The sequence below is a fragment of the Protopterus annectens genome, chromosome 15.part0 (genome assembly GCF_019279795.1).
Source record: "Protopterus annectens isolate FY-2018-M chromosome 15.part0, PAN1.0, whole genome shotgun sequence".
In the NCBI taxonomy this organism is placed as follows: Eukaryota; Metazoa; Chordata; order Ceratodontiformes; family Protopteridae; genus Protopterus; species Protopterus annectens.
In genome coordinates, this window is record NC_056749.1 from 375,738,115 (window position 1) to 375,765,548 (window position 27,434).

The window sequence follows — 27,434 nt, forward strand, 5'->3', positions numbered from 1 at the left end:
GATTGTTTTTGTCAAGGGCAGTTAGCTCTATGTATTTGTGTATATGTGTCTAGAATTCCTTAATGAAGCTTGCTGCTGTATAAAGGACAGGGAAAGTGCAGTCATAAGTAAATGGTGGCATTTCATCACAGAGTAGGTTGAGGCTGGCATGTCTTTAGTCCTTAAATTCAGTAGGGCTTTGGGAAAGAATTTCTGGGAGTTTAAAGGAAAAGGTCACATGTTTATTGGCAGAATTCACTGGGAAATGGGTTACCAGAGGAGCAGTGCAAGAAGTAGCTATATTTGTAAGACTCAAGTCAAGAAAACCATGTCTACTACTAGGTTTATTTATTAAATGATCAAGGGAAATGTTTGTTTACTAAGTCTAGGTATTTTGAGGTATATCCTATATTGACAATATTAGATGTCCCAGTTTATTGAAGGGTAGTTAAGGCCACCCAAAATAAGAGAGATTTTTCCAAGAGACCAGATACAACAATAAAGAATATCACATGATCGTCCAGGGACAAAGAAGTTATTCTGTAACAAGTTATTAGGTGATCATTTTCCTATCTGTAGAGAGATGTGGTTCATTGAGTTCAGTTTGTGAGTGGCCAGGGATCTGCCTAGAGGTAATACATTCCTTGTCAAATATAGAGACTCCACCATAGTTTTCACTGGATCCAAAATCATGAAATGCTCAAAATCCAGGTAGAGAAGGAGTAATCTCCTTAGATTTTAAACTAAGTTTTAATAACTTTGCAGATAGGGATGTTTTCCAAACACATGACAGCTAGGATTGGGGAGAGCACTTTAATGCAAACTAGTTTTTGGATAGGTGTGTTAGTTATGTTTGAATGTCCATCAGCTGCACTCTGCCTAAAAAAGAGCTAGGGGATAGCCAGGGCTTTAGTCAGTATGCAAAAACTTTGAAATGATGTGCAGGTCATCCTTAGAGAAGCAAGCTGAAATGCCTTTTCCTGTGCTGACACATACTGCACCCCCCCCCCAATAACATCAACTATTTAACCAATTATTAAAGCCAGTTATCTTTTCTTTGTATCTAGGTATCATTAGAGGTGAAGGGTGTATTCCACTCAGGATTAGTGAATTACCTGAATTTGTAACATGCTTATAGGACATAATATCTCAAACCTCATTAATCTGGATATTGAAAATCTCTTGTCTATGGACCCTCCATCAATTTGGCTTCATCAAAACAATCCTGTAACTTTGACTTTGTTAATTTCTTGAAAAGTTGGCAATAGTTATTTATAACATATAGCATATATGTATTTTGTTAAAGTCAATGATACTATTCTCCATGCAGGCACTATTAACAAACTTGTAAATCTTAATATAAATGTCTCCTGTATAATTCAGTTTTCTTCATTTGCTCACACTCCCCAATCCCTTTATAGAGTCTATTCATTTCTACACAACAAAACTTTTTTTCCTCCCCAATTTCTTTCCTACCTCAATCGCCACTTTACATTTCAAATTCTTTCTTACCTTCCCACTTTATCCATCTCCTTCAAATACTCTCCACTCCTGTCTTATAATCAGAATCTGGGTCAGAAGTACCCTAATGTTTTTACCCTATCATTGACTCATCAGCTACACACTGCCTCTCTCCCTCTTCTAGACTTAACTACTATCTGCCTACCAACTAGCACTTCACACTCCTTACCTCGGTTTTATTTATTCCTAATATCTGTGCTGTACCCCTCCTTACCAATGTCTTATAAAGCATACCTATGTCAAACATATATTGTCACATATATTTAGTTTGCATACTAAATGCTTACACTTGGAATTTAATATCATGTATAATCTCTCCACAGAAGAAATACCTGTTTTTGTCTTCATATAGTGTCACTACAGAACAATTATCTGTCTGTATCTTGATGTCTTAAGAATTATCTATGTAATGTATCTTTGTAAATAAAATATTTTGTCCTGAGTATCATAAATGCGTCTGTTGGAGCTTTTCTCCTGTGCATCTGCAGAAAATTGGCTTTGCCCAGTTGGACTTTCCCATTCAACAAAGACAAATAACTAAATAAATAAATCTATGTGGTGTGTAGTGCATAGCTAACTGCTTGTCCAACAGAATCCATGTAGTTAGAGTCACAGGGTCATTTTTGAAAGAAAAAAAAAATAATTATATGCTATACCAAAGTCATCAGTGTTGGGCCCTCTCCTATATGACATCTGTTTCTCATATCTACCAAAAAAAACCTCTCTTAACCCATAGTTGTCTAAGTTTGCAGATTAGAATAATTTGTGTGGTGTTGTTTGATCTTCCACTTATTGATATTTGTTCCTGTATGGGTTAGAGTACATTAACACTTAGTGCAAAGACAACAGTCTTAAACTAATTGTGAAAAAGTTAGTATATCCATTTTGTAGGCACTCTGGTTAATAATTTCTTATCTATTAACCATCATGTCTCTATAGTACTTAAAAATACTTCTGTCTGGCTCATCTAATTACTAAAGACATCTTCCCCTTTACTCATCTCTCACCGGACCTATTATTGAATATAATGCCTCTTTTGGCATGTATTTAGCTAAACAGAGCACTCAACTTGTGAGACCACAGAGATCAACGGTCTTAAGACTTTTAGCTATACAGACATACTCAGAAGCAAGAACTTTGTAAACCAGTAGTCTGCATCATATTTCATGATGTCTGACCACTGAAATTTGTGTGATTGTGCAGATTCCATATTGTTATGCTATGAAACTAAAACAACCACAACTGAAAAATATTAAGGATTTTTTTACCATGGTATAACTAAGCAATAACCCATGCCTGGGTGTGGGTAATGCTGGATTGGTGTGGTTTGGTCATGAGGGCGAAGCCTGAGTGGCCAAACAAAGACAACCTTGGGTAAATCCAGCATTACCCACACCCAGAAGTGGGTTATTGCTATTATACAATGACATTATTTAAGAAAAATAATACTTACTTTTCTTAAATAATGACATTGTATAATGTTTCCGTGCTGCCCTTCAGCAGCTGTCCGGTATTCTGCGGCAGTTCTGATGTACTGCACATGCGTATGCTTATGCAGTACATCAGAGCTGTGTGTGGAAGCAACGGAGAAAGGAAGATCTCCATTGCTTTTTAAAAGGTGTCTTGCTATGTTAAAAGAGTTCAACATAGCGAGATAGCTTTAAAAAAAGCAACGGAGAAAGGAAGATCTTCGTTGCTTTTTTTTTTTTTTTTTAAGATATCTCGCTATGTTAAAGTAATTTAACATAGCGAGATTACAGCAACGGAGCTCTTCCGTTCTCCGATGCTACCAAAGACACAAAAAAATGAAGGCTTCTACTAATGGAAAAAGTCCGGGTGACCAGACCTTTTCCATTAGTATAAGTTGGATTTACAACAGGCACACTGACCAATCAACATGCATGTTTTGGAATATTAATGGGGGGAATCACCGTATAATAACTATTGTACAATGACTGGCCATTAACATTCAAAAACAAGCATGCCCAACTAGCATGCTTATTGTAAATCAAGTATATACCAATAGAATAAAGTCTGGTTGCCTGGACTTTCTTCTATTAGTATATATGTTATAACCTTTTAGTTTTCTTCCTCATGACAAACCACACCAACCATGGATAAATCCAGCATTACCCACACCCAGCCATGGGTTATTGATGTATAGTTATGCAAGGGGATGAAATTACATAGCATGCACTTACTTTTGGCCCATGTGTTTGATCCCTTATGCTTTGCCTTTGGGATCAACCCTGGCCATTTGCAAATAAATCTCTGCAGGAATCTCACTGCTGGCAGTTATTGTAATTATCTTATAGAACATATTGTGTCCTTTGCTTAATCCAAATAAGAAGCAAACTATTATAGTGTTGATACATGTGTCTCACCCACTTTCTATGGGGGGGGGATACTCATGTTACCTTTAATAGCTGCTTAGTCAGGAAAATAAACTCTTAGAAAATTCTGTGGCATAGCAGTAGCATTGTTGCCTCACAGCAAGAGGTTCTCCTGTTCATTTCATGGCTGGAGTGCCTTCTGTGTGGAGTCTGCATATCCTCCCTGCAGTCAAGTGGCCTCTGAAAGATATGCGTAAATGGGCGTGCCTTCACTGAAGGTTGGGCTGGCAACTCGACACCATAAAAATCTACTGCCAATCATTAGCGGACTGGAGTTCCACTGTGGCGACCCCTAACCGGAAAAAGCCGAAAAGACAAACATCTAAATAACTCGTGTGTGTGGTGTGTGTGTGTGTGTGTGTGTGTGTGTGTGTGTGTGTGTGTGTGTGTGTGTGTTTATATATATATATATATACACACACACACACACACACATATATATATATATATATATATATATATATATACATACATACACACACACACACACACACACACACATCTGCACATCTTTCTAAGCTTGATGCATTCATTGAATGACACTACCACTAATGTCAGCAGACTAGAATATTAGATTAACAGTATCAAGTGAGGTATGTAGCAAGTTAGTGTTTTACTGTTTGTTTCTGATAATTTGTTAAAGTTTGCATAAGCAGAAAGGGCTAATATGCCACTATCTATGATTGATTTATAATCCTTTTATGTATAATTGATACCTTAAGCTAAGAGGTTACTTTTCCTACATATAGACCTTTCTACATCATGGATATCAGCATGTTAATTTTAATGACAGAAAATTATGATAGGCATTTTCCTTAGACTAACTCACCATTTCAGTATCAAGAATGAAACTGATTCAACATCTTAATAAATGGAAGTATGTTACTTCCCTTTCATAATCTATAGTAATAATTAATTAAATAAACAGTGTTAGCTGTTAGCCATCTGAGAAGTATTGTTTAGTAACATTTTTTCTACTTGTCTCTTATTTTCTTTTAAATTAATTTTGTTTCTTTATATTCCATTGTATTTTTTATTATATTATAATGTTTACTCAATAATAGAGAGCACACACACACACACACACACACACACACACACACACACACACACACACACACACACACACACAGCAGTCCACTCATGGAATAAAACTTTTCCCACAATTGCAATATCATAAAAACACAATTCATTCTGTGTCTTTTTTTACTAATGGCTACATTGATTGTATGAAAATATGGCTCTATTTTATCTTTAAAAAAAAATGCTGGTGATTTTGTAACTTCTTTAATGATGAACAGTCACATTGATAGTCATTTTACCTTCCTATGTGTGATACAATATATAAAAGTACATTACTAGTGGGTTTACAGTCAGGTCGACGTTGACGTGTCCGACAGCCACCTCCTCAACCATGGTAGGAGTGACAGTTGGAATGTTGACGTTCATGTTTACGACCTTTCAGAAGGACGTACACACGGCAGGGATTAACAGCATTGCTGTGAATGGGGGATTTAGAAACTATGGTCAACAGAATTTGTCGACACTGTTGCGTCGACCATACAATCTACTTAATATGTATGAGTCGACATTATTTGTCACAGAAATCACCATTTGCGTAAGTGATTTTCATGCTTTTGATAGTAAACCTTACTAGTGTATATTAGTATATAGCCTGTGAACACTTGATGCATACAAGTCTATGTCATTACTGTAAAATTCCTAGGGGTATAAACACATCAGCAACATTTTGGTAAATTTGGGGTAAATGTGGCTAGACTTAAAATGCCCCTTGTGGATATAGCCTGGGGACTACCTATGAACCCCTTAAAAATAGTGAAAGCATAAAGCATACTGAACATCTTATAATAACAATGACACAAAGCTGTGGGCAATCCCATGATGATATAACATACTTTGCTGTATTTTTTGTACAGACTTTACCATCTATACCAAACCTGAGCAACATTGAGTATATCATATTAAATGTCATAATTTAGCATTATTACAGTTTTAATTAATGGCAAGCATGGTTTACCCACAAACTCAAATCCTTAAAGATCCACTGTCACTGATCATCAGGAGGTAAGCAATGGTGCTATGTGTCAAAGTGGTTAATTAAGATACTTCTTGCATAACTCATTTTTGTTCCCATTGGTACGAGTGAGCACACATAATTTAGAAGTTGACTTGGCATGTATAACTTCATGCATGGTGCTTCACATAAGCAGACTGCGGTGGAACTATAATTGGTGATACTTATGGTGCAGCTTTATGTTAGTCACCACTGTGACACTTCTTCATTTCAGTTATTTTGTTTAGTATTCTTTTGCCAGAGTTATAAAATATTATAGAGGTACCCATGGATTTTACTTTTTTGCAATGCAGGCACACTCATTTTGCAGAATACTGCCATTTTATGCTTTGCATGCCAGACTAGAGCTGGAGATATGATGTTGCCCAATTGGCAATGTGGCAATACAGCTATGATGATAATCTCTTTTTTTTTGTTAGGAATTTTTTTTAAACTATAGTTTAGCCCTGTTGGGACTGAAAAGACTCCATGTGAACTTAAAGACTGAACATTGCATGGGTAGAATGGAGCAGCTATCCTGGGGAGCAGATGTTAAAGGGCATCATCCGCACTGCAAAAGATGTGCTGATCATTCCCTGTAAGCACCATCAGCAATCATTTAAGTAGTCACAGCCTAAATGACAGTCAGTCACTGTTTCTGAGTTAGGAACTACAGCAAGAAGGTAGATCTGATCTTTGCTGCAGTTTAGTGTAGGTGTTTGACATATTTTAGGAAAGACCTAGTTTGTGAATAAACAACAGTTGTTTGCTTAGCATGGAGTCCTTTTCTTGGTCCTCAGTTCTAAGAGGACCCTTTCCAACAGAATGCCAACAGGACTTGCTACAGCTCTGTCTAAAGGTCAGAAGAGTACTAGTATAGTTTTGGGGATAAGTTCTTTAGGATAGAATCTTCATCAATGCTAAGAGTAAATTACTGGTTGAAATTTTAGCACTTTCTCACATTGAATCATCAGATGTGACATTTTTGCATCCAGAGAACACTATTCTTTGCATTTGTATACCAGTTTTTGGAAACATAAGTAAACTAGGTACAGTTGTAATATGTTAAACTTACACTGAGACATGAGCTGGAACCTTGACTTAATTTGTTTTTTTTCTTAATTTGTTGAAGATTAAGTGATTTTTAAGTATAAATATGTACATTTTCTTTTGTAGGCCCTCTTCCTCTCCACTGCTGTCTCATGCAGATACTCATTCCAGGATTGAGCACTTTGCCAGCAGGTAATTATCAAAAGCAAAAGAATACATCCTCTGCTGCATTACTTTAAGGTAACTTAAATGATGGATTTATGTTACTAGTAGTCTCATTTCTCGATGCTTGTACAACCATGGAGTTTATATATATGAGCGAAGATGATGTAGTGGGCCAAAAGTAGCTTGCATCACCTGTAAATATATATATGTATATACATATATATATATATATATATATATATATATATATTTTTTTTTTTTTTTTTTTTTAATTATTGTCATAGCCATAGACATAATGTTCAGCAAGTTTGATGCATCCAATATGCTGCTGGTAGTTCTGTATGCCAACATCTTATACAGGATCCATTTCTGATTAGTACATTTACTGTCTGTAATTCATCAGAGCTCCAGTCAACGAGAACCTAGCTTAGCAAAGAAAGGCAAAATGGCAACTGGACTCCTTCTCCATCCTGGTTTACTGCCTTGGAAGGCAGTCTGTCTGGTTCATTTTCTATATATTTCCTAATTCCTGGTTTATAATAGTTGAGAGATCTGTTGTTGTATATCCTAACCACACTCTTTTAAGTTCTGTAGAAGGGACTGTGGGGATGTTTGTCTTAGGTAAGAAGTTTCAGGCTGGAGGCATAGCTATGAGTCTTGACAGTTTTGTACACTCTGTTGTCATGTGGACCTACACATTTACATTCTGTCTGAGAAAATGCCCCCCTGTGTCACCAATGGAAGAGGGAGGTTGTATTTGTTTTGTGCACACTAATTCAGGTTTCACCATAGGGGTAACATTCCTCTTACTCCTCCAGGGTTAGTGACAGCTTCCCTCATGCACAAAGTTTCAGATGGGTCTGAAATCTGTATTCCTACATCTGGCTCCCATTAGCTTCCTACCTTACTCCTGTCTTAGCCTTAAAGACATAGTGCTGTCTATGCTCAGCAAATACCACGCTTAAAGACACAGTGCTCTCTATGCTCAGCAACCACCACTATGCCACATTATCAGTTTAAGAAACTAGATATTTGAGAGAGATCCTCAGTCTTCTGAACAGCTAATTAATTTAATGCAGCATCTGTTTTAACTGAACGTACAAACTCCAGTCAGACTTCCATGCAGACAGAGCTAATAACAAATCTTCATGTAAGTTGCTTTCTTTTGTCTGCAAACAAGAACAAATGTTATCATGATTCAGTTTGTTTTCACTGCTCTAGACAAGGAAGCATAACAAATTACTGCATGGTTACTAACTGAATTACTATATATATGAAAACTGTTAATACTAGGTAATAATCTGTCCTTTAATACTAACTAACAAGCATGCCTATGAAATGTATTAATGTTGAATTTTTAGCTTCCAGAACAGTAGACTCAACTTTTATCACTGTATTGTTTGCTAAACATGTCAAATTTAATATTTTGGTGGATGGAGAAGAGACTTGATGGCTACTGGACTTGGGGAGCTGATTACATTAGATCACAATATATGTATTACCATAAAACAATTAACAAGCAGTAAATTGAATTAATGTGTGTACATGGTGAGAAAACAGAATATTGTAACACTGGTAGAAATGCAAACATTTTACGCAAAGTGTTACACCCATTAGTTTTAGTACATAACTAATAGGTCCAGACTTTCCCCAGTTTAAATAGCTACTGAAGATATGGTGGGGGGGGTCCATCTACAAATGCTACTAGAAATATATAATCTCAGTAAATAAAAAGATTCAGAACTAGGAGACACAAGTCAACAAAGATTTAGTACTGGATTGAAGAGTTCCGGAAACCGAATGGTGAGTCTTGCTAAATGTCTCCAGGTTCAAATATTAAAGGAGGTCATTGTGGAAGCTGACAGGGAAAGTGGAGCTATTAAGGACCTTTAGATACCAACCTCAAAAAGATGACCTAATTGAACATTTTAAGTCTGTTCTATGGATGCACATAGAACTGGAAAGAAGAAATTAGGAAATGCTTCTACATCTTGTCATTGTTATGACAAAAGTAATCCAGCCCTCAACTGGATTAGTGGGGAGCTTGGAGCAGCCTATCTATCCCTGGAGGAGTGTTCCCAGCACAAGAATCTGGTAGTCTATTGGCCGTTTTGGGCCAATTTCTAGCTCTTTCAAGTCCCCCTGTATAAAACCCGCTTTAGCGCGACTTTGCGCATAGTGCAGCATCGGGCAGCGCCACTTAATTGGGTTTAAACCATTCTCGGCTCCACAAAGTCTGCTCTTCACTTTTTCCCTTAGAACTGATCTAGTTCTCATAATAAACACTCTATTCCCACTCTAAAGCCTGGCACTTGCTCACTAAAGCAATTATATAAGTCAGCACTAAAAAATTAAAAGCACTACATCCTCACAAACTCCCCTTGAGTACTTTGTTCCCCATTGGCCCTTTTTTCAATTTTAAAGGAATTCCCAATACTATTCTAGCATGTCCAAAGGTCAGTTGTCAATCTCCTCTCTGGTCCAGCTGGAGAATTTGGGAATCTTGAGGCAATGTTACAACTGCCTCATGTACACAGACAACCCTCTCCTCCTCCCAACAAATTCCAACACATGTGAGAGATGCAACCATATAGCCAAACTGGAGGCTAAGCTCTCTCAACTCAGTACTGGCGTAACCAGTCAGGAGGAGAAGGAAACCACACTCACTACAATTCCAGTTTCACATAGACCTACCACGACAGCAAACCAAACACATAAACACACAAAAACATACTCAGAGGCTCTAAATAAAAATCTGCCTAAGCAGCAAAGACCTCCAAAGCAGACACCCAAGCAACCGCTACCCCAAAATAAAACACGTACAACACATAGCTCACAAAGCCAGTGTGCCGAACAGTCACAGCCCTTAAGACTAAACAACACACCTGATACACTTGTAATAGGTGACTCTATTGTCAGGCACACTGACGTCTCGCTCACCAGGCTGAACAAGGAGAAGGTCACGGTGAGCTGCCTGTCGGGCGCTAGGATCCACCACATAACACAAGCACTCAAGTCACTCCAAGGCAAGTACAAATATGATTCAGTCATTGTCCATGCTGGTGTGAATGACCTGAGATGTACCTCCCTGGACTACATGAAAAGAGACATAGAGGAGCTCTCTGAGCATGTAGCCCAGGCTGGTATGACCCTGACCTTGAGTAGCATCTTACCCTCACCAAGAATTATGCCACAATATGAAGACAAGATGATCAATTTCAACAATTGGCTTAAGTATTGGTGTCATTCAAAGGGGATCCAATGCCTGTCTGCCTGGGATGGCATGCTCAACAAGCCACGATGCTTCGCTAGGGACGGCTTGCACTTGTCACCCCTGGGCTTTCGGATATTGGCAAAGGCTCTTGCCACCCCTATAGTGCCTTTATTAGGCAAGGCTCAAAAGACAAACCCACCTCCATAGGTATCACAAGGGATAAGAAACTAAGAGTAATGCTACTCAATGCCAGAAGTCTAAACCTCAAGATGCATGCACTCGAAACTCTCCTTAGCATGGAGAACATCGATATCTGTGCAGTAACAGAAACCTGGTTCAAGGCTCCCGAGAGCACCCCAGCACTACCAAGTTATACCTCATACCATGTTTTTTGGCCCCAAAACTTGAACCGAACCACAAAAGGAGGGAGAGTATCAATATTCGTCAAAGATACCCACACCTCCAGGTTGGTGGCACAGCACGAAGCATCAGAGACTATCCATGTGCAACTAACAGTGGGTAAAACGGCCTTCCAGTTTATAGCTTGCTACAGACCACCCTCCCAAACCCAGGAACCCCACTCGGCCTTCCTGAGAACACTGGAAAATATGAAGGTCTCTCCAAACACCATTATATTGGGCAACTTCAACTACCCTAACATAGACTGGGAGCATTACTCTAGCTCCAACACCCTAGCCCAAAGGTTCCTAGAATTTATAAACTCAAATGCTATGGAACAACTTGTTGCCACTCCCACAAGAGGGGAAAACATACTGGACCGGATCATCACCAACATGGGGACTCTATGCTCCAGACCCGAAGTGTATCCCTCACTGGTAAGATCAGACCATAAACTAATCTCACTAGATATTCACATCCCGACCCCAGCCCCTGCCCAGAAAACCACAGTGAAAAACTTCTCTAAAGCAAATTTCACACTCCTCAAAACCGAGGTGGAATCCTTGAAAGCCCCCGGGCCTGTGGAAAATACGGCCCAGACTGCAGAATCCTTTATAAACGCATTCTATGAACACCTTCAGGAATGCATGGATCATGCAATCCCAAATAAAACCAAGACCCAGTCCTCCAAAGGCAGACGTCCTGTCTGGTGGACTCCAGCCATAAACAAACTATACAATAGAAGGAGGAAGCTACTACATGATAGAGCAAAATCCCAAAAAGGGAAGGCATCTCTGATCAGTATTAGCAAAAAACTACAGGCACTCATAAAATCGTCTAAGGCCAGCTTTGAGAGAAAAATTGCACAGCACACTAAGGATAATCACAAGGCTTTCTTTAGTTATGTTAGGAACCTGGGTGGGAATTCCCAGATATTCTCAGAATTAGTCCAAAATGACAAAAAATACACTGAACCCACAGACATTGCCAGCATCCTAGCTGACAGGTTCAGCGCAAACTTCTCCCCCCCTTCCCCACCAAAAGGGCAAATATCTATCCCAGCAGAGTGCTGCCCCCCTGACATCTCAGATGCTCAGGTAAGAGCTGCCCTTTCCAAAGCAAAAAACACAGCATCAATGGGACCAGACGGTGTCCCGGGCTGTGTCCTACATGAACTCCAAGAAGAACTAAACCCAAACATAAAACTACTGTTCAATCTCAGCCTTACTACAGGATATGTACCCAAAGAGTGGCGTACAGCAGCAGTGGTCCCTCTCCACAAAGGTGGTGCCTCAATGGATCCTGGAAACTATCGCCCCATAAGCTTGACTAGCTTGGTCTGCAAAGCTATGGAAAGGATCATCATGAACCTCATAAATAAAGATATTTAGGACCTACAGACACTGGATCCTACCCAGTTCGGCTTTGTTAAGGGCAGATCCTACCTCTTAAACCTGGTCGATTTCTTTGAAACAGTCACCAAGGCCATTGACGAGGGGAAGGTGGTCCACACAGCCTACCTGGACTTTGCAAAAGCCTTCGATACAATACCCCACTCAGGCATTATAGATAAGCTCACCAGCTTAAATATAAACCCCTATGTCACTAGATGGGTTGCAAACTGGCTCAAGGACAGAACCCACATGGTTAGAATTGCTGGAGCCATGTCAGACTCCAAACCAGTTACAAGTGGCATCCCACAAGGCTCAGTCCTGGGACCTCTCTTGTTCGGTATATATTTCTCGGAGGTACAGGCTAACACGGAAGGACTGTGGCTGACCAAGTTCGCAGATGACTGCAAACTGGGCACCATAATAGACTCTCCAGCCGACACAAGCGTCCTACAAAAGGGCCTCATAGAAACAGACAACTGGTGCCAGAGCCATGGCCTCAAGCTAAACGCCAAAAAGTGTATAGTCATCCCCTTTGGCAAAAACAAAGTGCCCACAAATTACCACATAGGTGGTAATCCATTAAGTATGGAAGAAGTAATTAGGGACCTGGGGACCCAAGTTGATAGCAATCTCTCATTTGACAACCACGTGGCCAAAGTGGTTAGAAAAACATTTTATATAGCCCACCTAATCATGAAGGGATTCACATCTAGATCAGGGGAGGTCATCGTGCCTCTTTACTCATCCCTCATCAGGCCCATAATTGAGTACAATGCCCCTTTTGGGATGTACCTTACCAGACACCTGCAGTAACTGGAAAGACCCCAAAAGTACCTCACCAAGAGGATCAAAGGGCTCAAACAGATGCCATATGCTGCCCGGTTAAAGAAACTCCAGCTCTACTCAGTGGCATACCGCCTGCTCAGAGGCGATCTGTGCCTGACATATAAAGCCATGTCCAACCCGGAATTAATGGACATGCTGCACCTCAGAAAATCCAAATCCCATCGAGCTACACGCTCGAGAGACTTGAACCTCAGCACTGAAATAAATAGGACATGCTGGAGGGACAGATTCATAACCCAGAGGCTCCCTTCACTCTGGAATAAAATCCCAGTCCAGGTTAGGCAGAGTCCCTCATTGACTCTCTTCAAGAGGAATCTTGATGAGTGGATGGGAGATAGTAGGTTTACCTCGGGTATCACTTCTGTGTCACTGTTAGACAGAGGCACAGTATACTAACCTCGAAAAAGGGCATAGCAAAATTCATTTAAAATGGGTGGTGAAAGCCAAACACACTCTGGCTAGGCTTATAAATGCCCTAGGGCAGATAGCCTAGTATGAACCTATGAACCTATACCATATAACTGCAATATAACAGACATTCTCAACACTTTTGAGGCATGGCAAAAGAAACACAGAAGGAGCAGAAAAAATCCATTAAAAGTTCAATCAAATATTTTACAACTACAGGACAGGTTAAAAACTATAATGCCTTTAGTAAAAAAAAAAAAAAGTACAGACAGAACACAGTTAAACAACAGATATATAACAAACAATCACATAGAATTCAATCCATGAGTCAAACTGTGTTAGTACTCGTTGCCGAAAATATCCTTGAAAAGTGATAAAGACATTTTGAAATCTGAGAAAAAAAACAATTACTGGTTAAGGCAACCAGGAATGCCTCTCAGCCTCATAGTGCTAGAAATCTAGACAAAGCCTGACATAATTGGGGGACAAAGCTCCAAAATAGGGACATATTTTAAATGTTGCACTTATGTACTTAGAACGTTGCTAGAATAACAGGATTTGTGTTAGCATGCATTTTCTGAAGGATATGAAATTTGAAATTCAAATGCATGTCATTATTTAGTGACTTTAATCCTTAGATAATTCCAGTGATTTGTCAAAAAAAAAAAAAAAACAGTTTTTATGAGGAACAGACCAAAAATATGAGGCAAACATCTGGACATTCTGCAAAAATCTGTACAGTTCAGAGGTATGCAACCAGGAAAATGTGAACTAGAACAGTCATTCCATATGAATGTTCTGAAAACTTTGAAACATTTGAGAGAAACAGAAGTTTATGTTCTATATAGATTTGCAGAGGAAGTTAAGGCCATCTTAGCATGTTGCACAGTCAAAATAAATGAAACACTACGAATGTCTCAGAAATAAAAAGTAAGGGCATGTGTACTTGAGAATAAAAGCATACTTAATGACTTGCCTGGTAGAACCATTGTCACCAGTCTGACAACAAGAAGATTGAGGCAATGCAAGAACTGACTCATGCTCCCTGGCAACGATTTGATTATTCAGGTAGACTATTCCATTTGTGAGCAGTGCAGGTATACAGTAAACTTGGAGAGCAGCCTCTCTTCAAAGACTGTAGAATATACCTAGCATGCCATCAGTTCTGACACCCCTTCCACAACCATGCTTACCTTTTCCTAGACAAACAAATAAGCCTTCTTAAGCCAACAGGGAGTTCAAAAATGAAAGGCAGCTCTCCAAGCCTACAGCCCCACTATGTGCTGCCTGCAAAAAAACAAAAAAAAATTCTCATTGACTAATCAGTTAGAGATGAAGTCATGATCGCCAAATTCCATACTTTTGCATCTTTAAATGCAAATAATAAAGCATAACTATCTTTGGGAAAAAAAAATTAAACGTAATTTTATATACCTTTTTTGGTTTCATCTGCTTAATCCCCCAGTGGCCACACAACAGCATATTAAATGATCCATTTACCTCTTGCAGTCATTTAATCTTGTCAAGTATCATTGGTGATAGAGTGGAGGTTAAAAGAATTATACCGTATACATTTATTTATTTATTTGACGTTTGTTTTCCGAAGAAGGTAGCTTTATAAATGCTGATTCTTTTCATACTAATCAGAAATGCACAGACATGTGATATCAAGCAACAAGCTAATCGGATTATCACTACTGCACATTTCTGGGTAGAATGGGATTTGACAGATCACAAACTTCTTAGAGTTTCCTAGGGTTGTTTTTTTAAGAGCCAAAGACAAGTGAGTTATTTGTCATAACTGTCTGTCTCCTGTTTACAGATATATACAGCTAGCAATACCACATTGCTCAGCATTTAAGGGAAAACGTAAAGTGATTGTATCTTACTTGAAGAGTAGCCCAAAGAGTTAAATTGTATGATCTATCATCTACATATTATCTGCATAGTTTGATTTCCTCAGTCTCTGCTTAAGTATTGTGTGACACTGAAGATGTCACTGAATCGTTCTTTGATTCAAATGTTATAGGAAAAAGCTAAATGTGAGAATAGTTGTGATAAACATTTATGTGTGTTTTGTTTAAATTAAATGGAGTTTGAAAAAGGGAAGTTCTTAGCTTTTATTTCTATTTTGGCTTCTTGTTCTTTGAAACTAATTTTATAGCACAGGTTAGATTCATTTTTTGAGCACTAAAGCCAGCCATCTTACATTAAGAGGGCTCTCCTGCACATTTGTGGCAGAAGAGTATAGTCAAGGACCCATCTGAGTTGAGGATTGCTGGAACAAGGCTCAGTCTTAGGATTTCCTGTTGTTGTTGTCTTTTGGCTTTTCCCAGTTAGGGGTCGCCACAGTGGAACTCCGATCCGCTAATGATTGGCAGTAGATTTTCATGAACGCCGATGTGCCAGCTCTACGTTCAACCTTCAGTGAAGGCATGCCCATTTACGCATGTCTTTCGAATGCCCACCCAACCGTGGGGAAGACATACAGACTCCACACAGAGGGCACTCCCTGCACTCCAGCTGAGAATTGGGCTTTCCTATTGGTTGGATTATTTGAAAGCTGTGTTACTTAGCTGATATTTAAACAGTGTTTGTGTATAGCTGCTCACCATGCAACGAGGGTTAGCTCTGCTGTGTATTGACGCAAATGTTAAAAAAGTCAAAGTTTTATCAGATAACTGTTAGGGAACCCTCCTAAGCTTCCCTGCTTCTTGGCATGCAATGCAGTTGTGCACTGCTGCCCAGAGAGCAACCCAGCTACACCTTTTGAGGTGCAGGCATAGGTTTCTACCCCTAAAGCTCCCATAGATTAGCTGATTTTACTGTTGTACAGCAGAACCTAGTCCAACTAACCTGCCCTCCACCACTTATTACAGAATACACCTGACATAATGGAAGGTCAGTTTCCCACAGTTTCTCCAGCCAGCCTCATTGACATGGGCATCCTGAGGCAATGTAGCAATTGCTTCATGTATACAGGACAACCTGCTACTCCTAAAACATGCAAATACAATGTGTGAGAGATGTATCTATACTATGGATCTGGAATCAATGCTATCTCTCTCTCATATAACAACATACCAAATACCAAGCAGGTTATCAGCACCCACACTCCACCTCTCACCAAGGGAGCCCGCAAAATTTTTTGCAGGGGGCTGCAAACCCAGAGCCCTGCCCACAAGCTCCCCCCACCCACGCAGCCCCACCCATGCAGCCGTTCCTGTGTCCCATTACTTGACTATTTCTCCCCATTTGCCATAGATACTGTTCAAATCTCTCAGTGTACATATTGTTTTATGCTTTACTTCTACACTGTTTACAGATATTTGGATTTAATTTACAACATTTATTTAAAATGTTATAGCACAAACACTGATAGACATTTACTAAACCTAAACAAAACAATAGTCTTACAATGAAAATGGACTTAGCATTAAAACTTCTCTACCTTTGAAACCCAGATTCACTGAAACAGCAATGAAACCCACATTCAAAGTAAATGCATCTGGCCAGTGGCAGGGTAAGTTTACCTTTGGGCTGTTTTCCAATCATAGGCTCCTTGCACACATTTTTAGAACCATGCAAAAGTTCTTTGATTCACTTTCCTGATTGTATTAATTATACTATATAATAATTGAATTATATTCCTTATATAATACAGCTCCACTTGTTAGAGTTTGTTTTAAATTTATAGTTCTAAACATTTTTTCCTTTAAGCAATGAAACAAATCATATTAACCAATAATGACAAACTGCCCCATTCAGAACATTTCAACCATAAGGGTCACTCAAACTTCTGTCATGCAATCCACCAATATCAATCAATATGCAGAATCTCTGCAGAAGTAAAAGTCATCTGAATAATTCCACATTAAAGAGATCTGAAACCAATGAAGAGGTTGTTGCTAGAAAACAGCTTTATATTTTCAGTGTTTCATTTACAAATTCAGTGCCTGTTGCCCTTGAAGAATAAATTGCCTATGTTACATTAAAAGAAATGATAAGCTGGTAAATTGCAATAGGGAATGAGTGGAAAGCTGAAAAACAGGTTCATAGTTACTAGGCATCTCATCCAAAGGAGGACATACTCAGGACTGCAGCACCCACCACCTTCAAATACAAATCTATATGCCATGGGAGTAGAACCTACAGCTCTCTGCATCAAGATGCAAGTTTTCTACCTGCTGTGCTACTAACACTGCTTTAAAACTCTATACCACAACAGTGTTACCATTTGCTAAACAAAACAGTTGCACATTTTAAGCAGATTTAGCGTGAGCAGCAGTAAACTTCTTTTCCCTTGAAGCTCACATTTCCTTGAAAACGCACTGGAAAATAAATTCCACCTGCTAACTCTACATTTCACTCTCACACACACACACCTCAACCTCTTAGTGCAAGAAATCTGTACAAAGCCTAAAATAAATAGGGACAGATTATAAATATTGCTAGAATAACAGGATTTGTGTTAAGATACTTCACAAGACTGGATGAAGGTATACAAAATGGGTGGCATGAATCTGTGTAAAGTAAAACTGTATCTGACAAGCAAAAGAGAAATATGACTGGAAAGAAAGCAACGGCAACGACAAAGGAAGAATTGGTTACTCTTATCAGATGATTTATAGATAATCAAGCACAACATGTGACAAAGCAGATGGCTTAGTGATATGCACAGTAATAGGTGACACCAATGGAAAAGAAGAATATATTGCTCCTTGCTGTTGACAGCTTTTGAGCACCATCTAAAACGAGGATGTATTGTCCTTCACCGTTGACATCTTGTGTGCATCACTTAAGGCAAAAGCACACTGTTCCTTGTTGTAGACAGTTTGTTAGCACTACCTAAAGTATTGTCTGCATTTTTGTAAATCTCATTTCTGTAAGGGCATAGAATATAAGTAATGCAATCGTGACTGGTATTTACAAGACACCATGTAAAGAAGTATTGCAAGATCTTAATACACTAGCTGTGGATATGCATATTTCGGCCTTGTTATGACCTCATCAGCACAGCACAAGCAGAGTGTTTGGCTAAGCATTAGAAACACAGGGCTGTTATACCCAGCTGATGTCCACTACGAAACAAGTCATGAGCATTCAGAATAGCCAATGAGCTGAAACACCTGATGTTCATAAGGTTCATTTACATATATCCCATGTGCCTCTGATACAAGAGGTTTAGCAAGACTACGAAGTAGGAAACTCAATGTCTGGCATTATTTAATGATTGCAAACCTTAACAGTTTACTAGGAAATATAACATTTTATGAGGGACAGGGCAAAAAATACGAGGTAAGAGCAGAGATGTTCTTCCATATGGGGACACACGAGATCTATGACTGAAGGTCTGCAGTGACTGTGAATCACATTTAAATTATTAACATCTTTGAGCTCTTGAATGTCTCATCTCTAGCAGCCTACATACATCTTTACATTCCAGACCACTTTCTGAAAAATGAAGTTAAAAACATAAAATAAACTAAGGTAAACATCTTGCAAAAAGTAAATGCAATTAAAAAGTTACAGACAGCAGTGTTAGTAGCAAAAAGTCTTCTTTACATTGATAGTAGTCAGTGTATCCACAGCCTTTACATCAGTACTGTATTATATTATAATGCACCTAAACCAAGATTTGTATCGTTTTTTTTCAAAAATTTTACAAACAACTTTTCCTGTGCTGGAAAATTTTACAACCTAGACATATGCAGAGTCAGAACACTTTTGTTTAGTCAGACATGAGGTTTCCCATGAGAGCATGAAATTCCTTTCTGCGTTCACATATTTGGAGTTATTTACAGAAATCTTAAAAAAAATGAATGCTATAAATATCACTGAATATCTGTTAAGATGAACAGTGTACAGATAAAATATCAGTGTGGCAGTTTTCTTCAACATTATCTGAGGTTTCAACTATGTAATGCAATAGTTTGTAAGTTTCTTGGTTTTGGAAATATTAATGTATGCATGGTAATATTATATCTCTTTACAATTGCTATGAATCGACTAGCATTATTGCTAGCGCAGTGTGTTATACATGTACAGTGAAATGTATTTTCTGTGTTTCATCACAGTATTTCACACCATGACCCTCAATAACATGCAAATATCTAAGATATGAAAGTATAAATGTAAATATGAATAATAAGTAGTAAACAGTGACAAGTCAGAGCAACATGTTTGTGGAAGAGATCATGGCACTCAGAAAAACAGCTGGCTTTAATTTAGCATGGGGCTGATGAAATAAAAGTGGGAGTTAAGACAAGGAAAGGACAGCTGAAACTGAGACACTAACTAGTTTTTGTTTCCTTCTGACAGTATAATTGCATTTCTGTGTGAAACTGATTGTTGCCTGTAATTGAGAGATAACAACATAAAAATACCATAGTGAAATTGTGCACTAAAGAATTGAAGGGCTGGAAGGAAAATGCTGCACCTGCATTACACAAACATATATGTATGGGCAGAAAGACTGATATACAAAGATATATCAGAAATACACACCCACATTCAATTATTAACCAATGATCAATGCAATCTATAAGGAAGTCCCAATAACCTGGAAAAGAATATCCAGGACATTGCAGCAAAGTTATGTCAGCAGTATGCAGAAGCCACACTCCTAATGAATTAATTAGTTTAAGCGATGCAATGCAATACTTATTAACTAATTATAAACACAATGAAACAATTATATGTGGGTACACAAAAAAACAACGAACTTCTTCCAAAGCAGAGGACTTTAATGGTTACCAATAAAGTCCTCTGCTTTGGAAGAAGTTTGTTGCTTTTTTGCAGTTCCTAGTTTGTTTTATCGGTTTGTGTGAATTATACGTGGGTGCCTAAATGCTATACAATGAGCGACAGAGAAATCAATAAATGGAAACTCAAGGGAAGTTTCAAAACAGAAGTAATGATGAGCACAAAGAAGCATAACACTGTTGGGTTCAACACTTGCCTGCAGATTGTGACTCTCCCACAGAATTCCACATCTCTTACAGATCTCCTAACACCAATTTATATAGCCTGCATAAATCTGCAATGCATGGCCATCATCTGCTACAAAATAAACTACAAAATCCTGCCCAGGGTGAAAGAAAAGGAAACTTTTACTTGCGGTTATACATACACAACAGAACATCATCTTGTATTTAGAATTTCACATGCGGGAGGAAAGGAATACCAGACTGTTTGTGCGACAATGCATTACGTGACAGGTGTGTGCGACTGAAACATTCTTAAAGAAGAACGCCCATATAAACAAAAACAGTATATATTTTTTTTAATTAAAAAGCTAATGTGACAGACTCTCGGCAAGCAAGTCAAAATCCAGGGGGTGCACGTGCACCCCCTTGCACCTGCTTGCGGGCGCCCATGCCTCCCACACATACCAAGCACACAACATGTAAACCCACATATGCAGAGCTACTCACTAGAAATATACCAAAAGAGCAAAGACCTCCCAAGCACAAACCTTCTGCACACAATATGGTCCCAACAGCACCCACTACACATAATAATACATGCATCAGTGTCTCATCCAATAATCCCCTAAGGCAGAACATATCTAAATCAAATGTCTTGCTCATAAGAGACTCCATAGTGAAACGCACAGATGTCTCCCTCACTAGGCTGAACAAGGAGAAGGTCATGGTCAGCTGCCTGTCTGATGACAGGATCTACCAAATCATGCACGCACTCAAGTCTCTCAACAGCAAGTACTGTAATAACTTTGTCATAGTCCGTGTTGGCGTGAATGACTTGAGACATACCTCATTTGACTATACAAAGAGAGACATGATAGAGCTTTCAGATTACATGCCCCAGGAAGCTATATCCCTAGCCCTAAACAGCATTTTTCCTTCACCCAGGATGATGCCACAGTACAAACAAAAAGTGATTGACTTCAACAATTGGTTTAGCCTCTGGTGTCAGTCCAGGAGGATCCAGTATCTGACAACCTGGGATGATATGGTTGACAGACCACGCTGCTTTTCCAGATATGGTTTTCACCTGTCACCTCTAGGCTTTAGGTTGCTGGCAAAGGGACTTACTTCCCTCATAGTGCCTTTTTAGGCAATGTCATAAGAACAAAATTCCAGACATAAAAATATCCACCAGAAACAAACTCAGGGTTATGCTGCTTAATACTAGGTATCTAAATCAGAAACTGCACTCACTTGAAGCACTTCTCATCCTGGAAGATGCTGATGTCTGCACAGTCACAGAGACATGGTTCAACACCTTAGAGAGTACCCTGGCCATGCAGGGCTATAATGCCTTCCACATGTTCAGACCACACAATGAACATGAAAAAACCAAGGGAGGAGGAGTAGCCATCTTCAGTAAAGACAAATATACCTATAGATTGGTTAAATAGTATAATCCCTAGAGTTACTCTAAGTCCAACTAACTGTAGGAAAGATCCCCCCAAGTCATTGTTAACTATAGGTCCCCCACCATGAACCACAAAAACTACACATCCTACCTGGACCTACATGATTCACTCTCAATACAGCCAAATACTCTGGTCATGGATGACTTCAACTATCCTTCCTTCGATTGGGTAACCTATGAGCACAAGCAGGCTCGCCCAGTGGTTCCTTGACCTTGTTAACACAAATGCTCTGGAGCAGATAATCAACACCCTCATAAGAGTCTCTAATATCCTTTACATAGTGCTCACCAACATGGGGGATTGCTGCACCACCCCATGTGTGGGGCCCTCCCTGGTAAAGTCCACTCATAGCTCAGTCTCGTTTGAAGTAACAGTAATGCCTGACCCACCCCCAAGAGCAAAAACATTAAAATAATTCTCCAAAGCAAACTATAGCCTACTGAGTGATGGCATCAATAGTTTCAGACCCCTGCCAACACTGACAGCAATGACCCCTATATTGAGGAATACACAAATGTCCTGTATAAACATCTGTATAAAAGTATAAACTCAGCAGTACTTGAATGGATCAAATCAAGATCCTCATAAAATAATAAGCCACCCCGGTGGACATCCAGCATAAATAGATTATGCAATAAGAGAAAGAAACTGCTGTCAAAAAACAAGAGGGAACAGTCCCAGGAAAGGAAGATCTACCTCCCAGTTGAGTGAAAAACAGTAACCGTAATCCCCTTGCATAAAGGTGGTCCCTCAACCAACCCCGGCAACTATAGACCCATAAGCCTAACCAGGCTTATCTGCAAGGACATGGAGATAATCTACATGGACCTTATCAACAAGGATATAGGTGACCTTCAAACTCTTGACCCAACCCAGTTTGGCTTTGTTAAGACAGCTCTTTCCTGTAAACATGGTGGACATCTTCAAGAATGTCACCAAGGCCCTGGATGAAGGCAAAGCAGTTCATACTGCCTATCTTGACCTAGCCAAGGGTTTTGACACAATCCCTCATTCAGGCATCATTGAGAAACTAACCCAGCTAGGGATTAACCCTTACATTACTAGATGAGTTGCCAACTGGCTCACAAACAGAACACACACAGTCAAAATTGGGGATGCCAAATATGCTAGCAGACCTGTTACCAATGGTGTTCCACAGAGATCTATGCTATTCCCCCCTACTGTTTTTTATCTATTTTTCAGGCGTCCAGCTGAAAAGAGATGGTCTATGGCTTACCAAGTTTGCTGATGACTGCAAACTGGGTGTAATCATTGAATACCCCAAAGATGTCAACATACTACAAAAGGGGATTACACAGACTTAAACTAAATGCAAAAAAATGCATTATCATCCCCTTCAACAAAGGAGAACCCCCTGCTAATTAGAACATTAATAATACCCCCAAGTTCAAACCCAGTGGTGAGAGATTTAGGAATGCAAGTTGATCGCAGCCTTAATTTTCATCATCAGGCATCCACAGTAGTAAGGAAGGCCTTCTATGTAGCATGCCTCATAAGCAAGGGTATAGCATCCAAAGCTAAGGAGGTTATAACTCCCCTGTACTTGGCTCTTATCAGAGCAGTAGTAGAGTACAACGCCTCCTTCTATATGTACCTTACCAGACATTTGCAACAACTGCAGAGACTTCAGAGGTTTATAACCAAGAAAATTCAAGGCCTACAACACATGACCTACATGGACTCAGTATCATATAGACTGCTTAGAGATGACTTGTGCCTGGCATACAGAGTAGTCTCAGACTCTGTCTTGGTGAAGCTAATGCACATCTGCAAATCAGTGGGGCAAGATTCACTCGCTCTAAGGATCTTAACATAGCCTGCGGTATTAACAGGAAATGCTGGAGAGACAGATATGTCTCCCAGAGGCTGCCACTCCTCTGTAGCAAAAGCATATTTTTCCCATATTCCTTTTAAACTTTAAAACCAAATTCCATCCTTTGAGGAGGGTGGAGATATAAAGTTAATTAAATAACAGGAAGTGATGATTTCAAGATAACTCTTGAAGTGTAGGAAGTGAGGTATAGGAAGTGATATATGAGAAAAAAGCATGACTAAAGAACTGTAGTGGGTATACAGGCAGGAAGTGGAGGCATCTCTGTAGTAATAGCATGCTCTTATGTAGGAACAAATGTAGTTGTAGAGCGTGTGGGTGAAAATATGGGGATATTGTAGGGGAGCAGAGTGAGCCCGAGTGGTGTAATGGCGAAATGAGTGGGACAGACCTGATTTGTGGTGTGTTTCTGAGTATCAGAAACAATCAGTTTCATTAGCCAACTGCTGGGTAAGTGTTACAGTGTAATTACAGAGAAACGGTAACAAACAGTCAGCACCTATTAATGCCTTGAGCAATCTTTTGTCAGAGTTCAGTTTGGGTTGGATATATGACTGATAGGAGATAGGGTATATATTTTTTATATTAGCAACTTAAGTTGTCAGTATGGGTTAGTCTTCACTGAAAGGGACAGTAGCAGTAGGCTTAAATGCTTACTTTTTCAAAGGAGGGCAAGTTGCTCATGGGTAAAAAAAACATAGACATCAAGGTATAATGACTTTAAGAAGCCAGAAGTACATTAGCACAACGTGTCCCTTTAGCAGTAACACTGGCTGTTACCTCCTTGGTGCAGATGTTTTTAGCAGATTGATTAGTGGAACCCAAAGTTGTCAGTATATATACTGTCTGCATTGAAAAATATCTTTTTCAGGCTAAAATTCTACCAAGTAGAGAAAAGATAATTTTATACAGAATGACACAGAATCCTATGATTTTCTATACTGTGTGGGAAGGACAATCTTACAAGCCTATTAAAGAAATAAAATTTTTGAGGTAAACAAAAATGTGTGCAGATTTTTAAGTGAACAAAATCTATAACTTAGGATCAATTTCACAATCTGTCAGTTAGGACTTATTTAAATGTATTTATTAATTCTTAGTAAGTTTGTTTTACAGTTACAGTGCATGACACCCAAAGTCCAGATTTGAATAAAGATTATTAATTTGCTTTGATAGCTGGTATTACAGAAAAAAGTTCAGGTCAGTACAATGCAGTGTTAAACCATTAAACATCCAAAAGCTCTGTATCACTTAACAGCTAGTAGCATTAATTGTCTTTTACAGACTGCTTTGAACAAAATAAAAAGCAGTAGCTAACAATGATGCTCTTTATCAGCACTTGCAATAGTTTTCCTTTCCTTAAATTCAGAATTGGTTGTTAAAGGAAAATCTGGAATCAAAATTAACATTGTAAATTGCCCAGTACTATCTCACATTTATTAACTATTATACAATGACAAGACACTAACATTCAAAAACGTGCACATTGATTGGTCAGCCCAACCAGCAGGCCTGTTGTAAATCGAGCATATACCAATAGAAAAAAAGTCTGGTCACCTGGCCTTTCTTCTAGTAATGTATGCTACTTCTTTCCATTTTTTTTTGAGCTAAGACTTCGAGAGGTACATATGAATGGCAGAGAAAATACAAGGAAAATCAGGTATGTTATGCAACACTAAAGAAACATGCCTGATTTTCTTTGCATTTCTGCCCTGTCTCTCTCATACCTCTGAACTGTCCAGATTTCAATTTTTATTTAAAAAAAAAGGAAGTCACTGAGATCTTTTCTTTCTCCATTGCTTCCTTTCCAAAGCACTGATGTACTACATAAGCCCCATACACATGCTCATACATCAAGAAAGTAGCAGGATACAGAAAGAAAGTGGAAGAGCACCATAGTGCCATTATACAAAGACATTATGTACGAAAAGTAAATAATTTCTTTCTTAAATAATATCATTGTCTAATAGCAATAAGCATCTCCTGGGTGTGATATATTATAGCAATAACCCACGCCTGGGTGTGGGTAATGCTGGATTTACCCACGGTTGGTGTGGTTTGGTCACAAGGCGGCCCAAGTGGCCAAACAAAGCCAACCGTGGGTAAATCCAGCATTACCCACACCCAGAAGTGGGTTATTGCTATTTATACAATGACATTACTTAAGAAAAAAAATAATTACTTTTCTTAAATAATGGCATTGTATAATGTCTCCTTGCTGCCCTTCCGCAGCTGTCTGGTATTCTGCAGCAGTTCTGATGTACTGCGCATGCCTACGCAGTACATCAGAGCTGTGGGCAAAAGCAACAGAGAAAGCAAGATCTCCGTTGCTTTTTAAAACCTGTTTCGCTATGTTAAATGAGTTTAACATAGCGAGACAGCTTTAAAAAAAGCAACGGAGAATCTCTGTTGCTTTTTTAAAGCTGTCTGGCTAAGTTAAACCCATTTAACATGGCGAGACAGTTTAGAAAAAAGCAACGGAAAAAACAAGATCTCTGTTGCTTTTTTAAAACTGTTTTGCTATGTTAAATGAGTTTAACATAGCGAGACAGCTTTAAAAAAAGCAATGGAGAATCTCCGTTGCTTTTTTAAAGCTGTCTCGCTATGTTAAACTCATTTAACATAGCGAGACAGTGTGAAGCAACGGCGATCTTGCGTTCTCCGTTGCTGTAAAAAAAAAAAGTTATAGTAATGGAAGAAGTCCGGGCGACCAGACCTTTCCCCATTACTGTAACTCTGATTTACAATGTGCACGTTGACCAATTAGCATGCACGTTTTTGAATATTTAATGGGGGGGGTCATTGTATAATGAAGATTTACCCACGGTTGCCTTTGTTTAATTACTCAGGCTTCGTCCTTGTGATTAAACAACACCAACCATGGGTAAATCTTCACTATACCACATCCATTCATAGGCTGTTTCTACAAGACACTAAATTTCTATAATTAGTTACATTCTTTCATAACCCAAAAAGTAATTCAGACAAGCTTTGGAAGCAGAATAGAAACAAGAAAGTTACAACAGAAAGAGAGAGAGGGAAATGGTTGTGCAGTACTACACATTGTAGCTTGTTTAGGCAAATTCCTAACACAAAAGCATTTGCTTCTGAACACAAACTGCAGCTTACACCCACAAAGATTACTCCTGAACTAATTTTAAGAGGAAAAAAACTTCTAGTTGCATAAAGGCAATTTCACAACAGTGGCAGAAGAGCTTTAAAATGTCTATACTTCCAGTCACCACTGCAAACCTAAGCATCAAGCATTTAATAAAATGATGACACTAGGCCTGATTCCTAGAAGATGCCTTAAATGTAGGTATTGCCAAATAAACTGGCCATGTTTCCCTCTACCACTCTAAATATAAGCTATAATTATTTCATTAAATTATAATAATCGCCTTGATCTCCAAAAATGCTGTAACCAGAAGCATCACATACTAACTTGGCTGTAGCTCCCTACAGCACTAAAATATAACCATCAAATATTGTATTAAATAACAAAACCATCAAGTATTTAATTAAATGATGGCATTAACCCTAAATTCACAAAAAGCACTCTAAAGATAAGCATCAGATACAAAAATATTATGCCAAAATAGTCTGGAGTCCCAAAAGCACTGTAACCGTAAATCTCTAGTAAATGAAACTTTGATGTAATGACCAAAAGGTTGCACTTAAACCATAAAGAGACATATGAATTAGGACTTAGCTCTAAGCTACCCTGAAAAGAAGCAT

The 27,434-nt window shown here is 38.8% G+C and overlaps 1 protein-coding gene across 4 annotated transcripts in view; it reads left to right on the forward strand.

The window, feature by feature from the left end:
• The window catches only part of DRP2 (dystrophin related protein 2), a 4,029,288-nt gene that overhangs the window by 3,537,648 nt on the left and 464,206 nt on the right, over positions 1-27,434 (forward strand). For all 4 annotated transcript variants that reach the window (XM_044057116.1, XM_044057114.1, XM_044057115.1 and 1 more), the window contains one exon: positions 7,144-7,209. In XM_044057116.1, the coding sequence (XP_043913051.1) occupies positions 7,144-7,209 (66 nt within the window). The remainder of the gene's footprint in view (positions 1-7,143; positions 7,210-27,434) is intronic.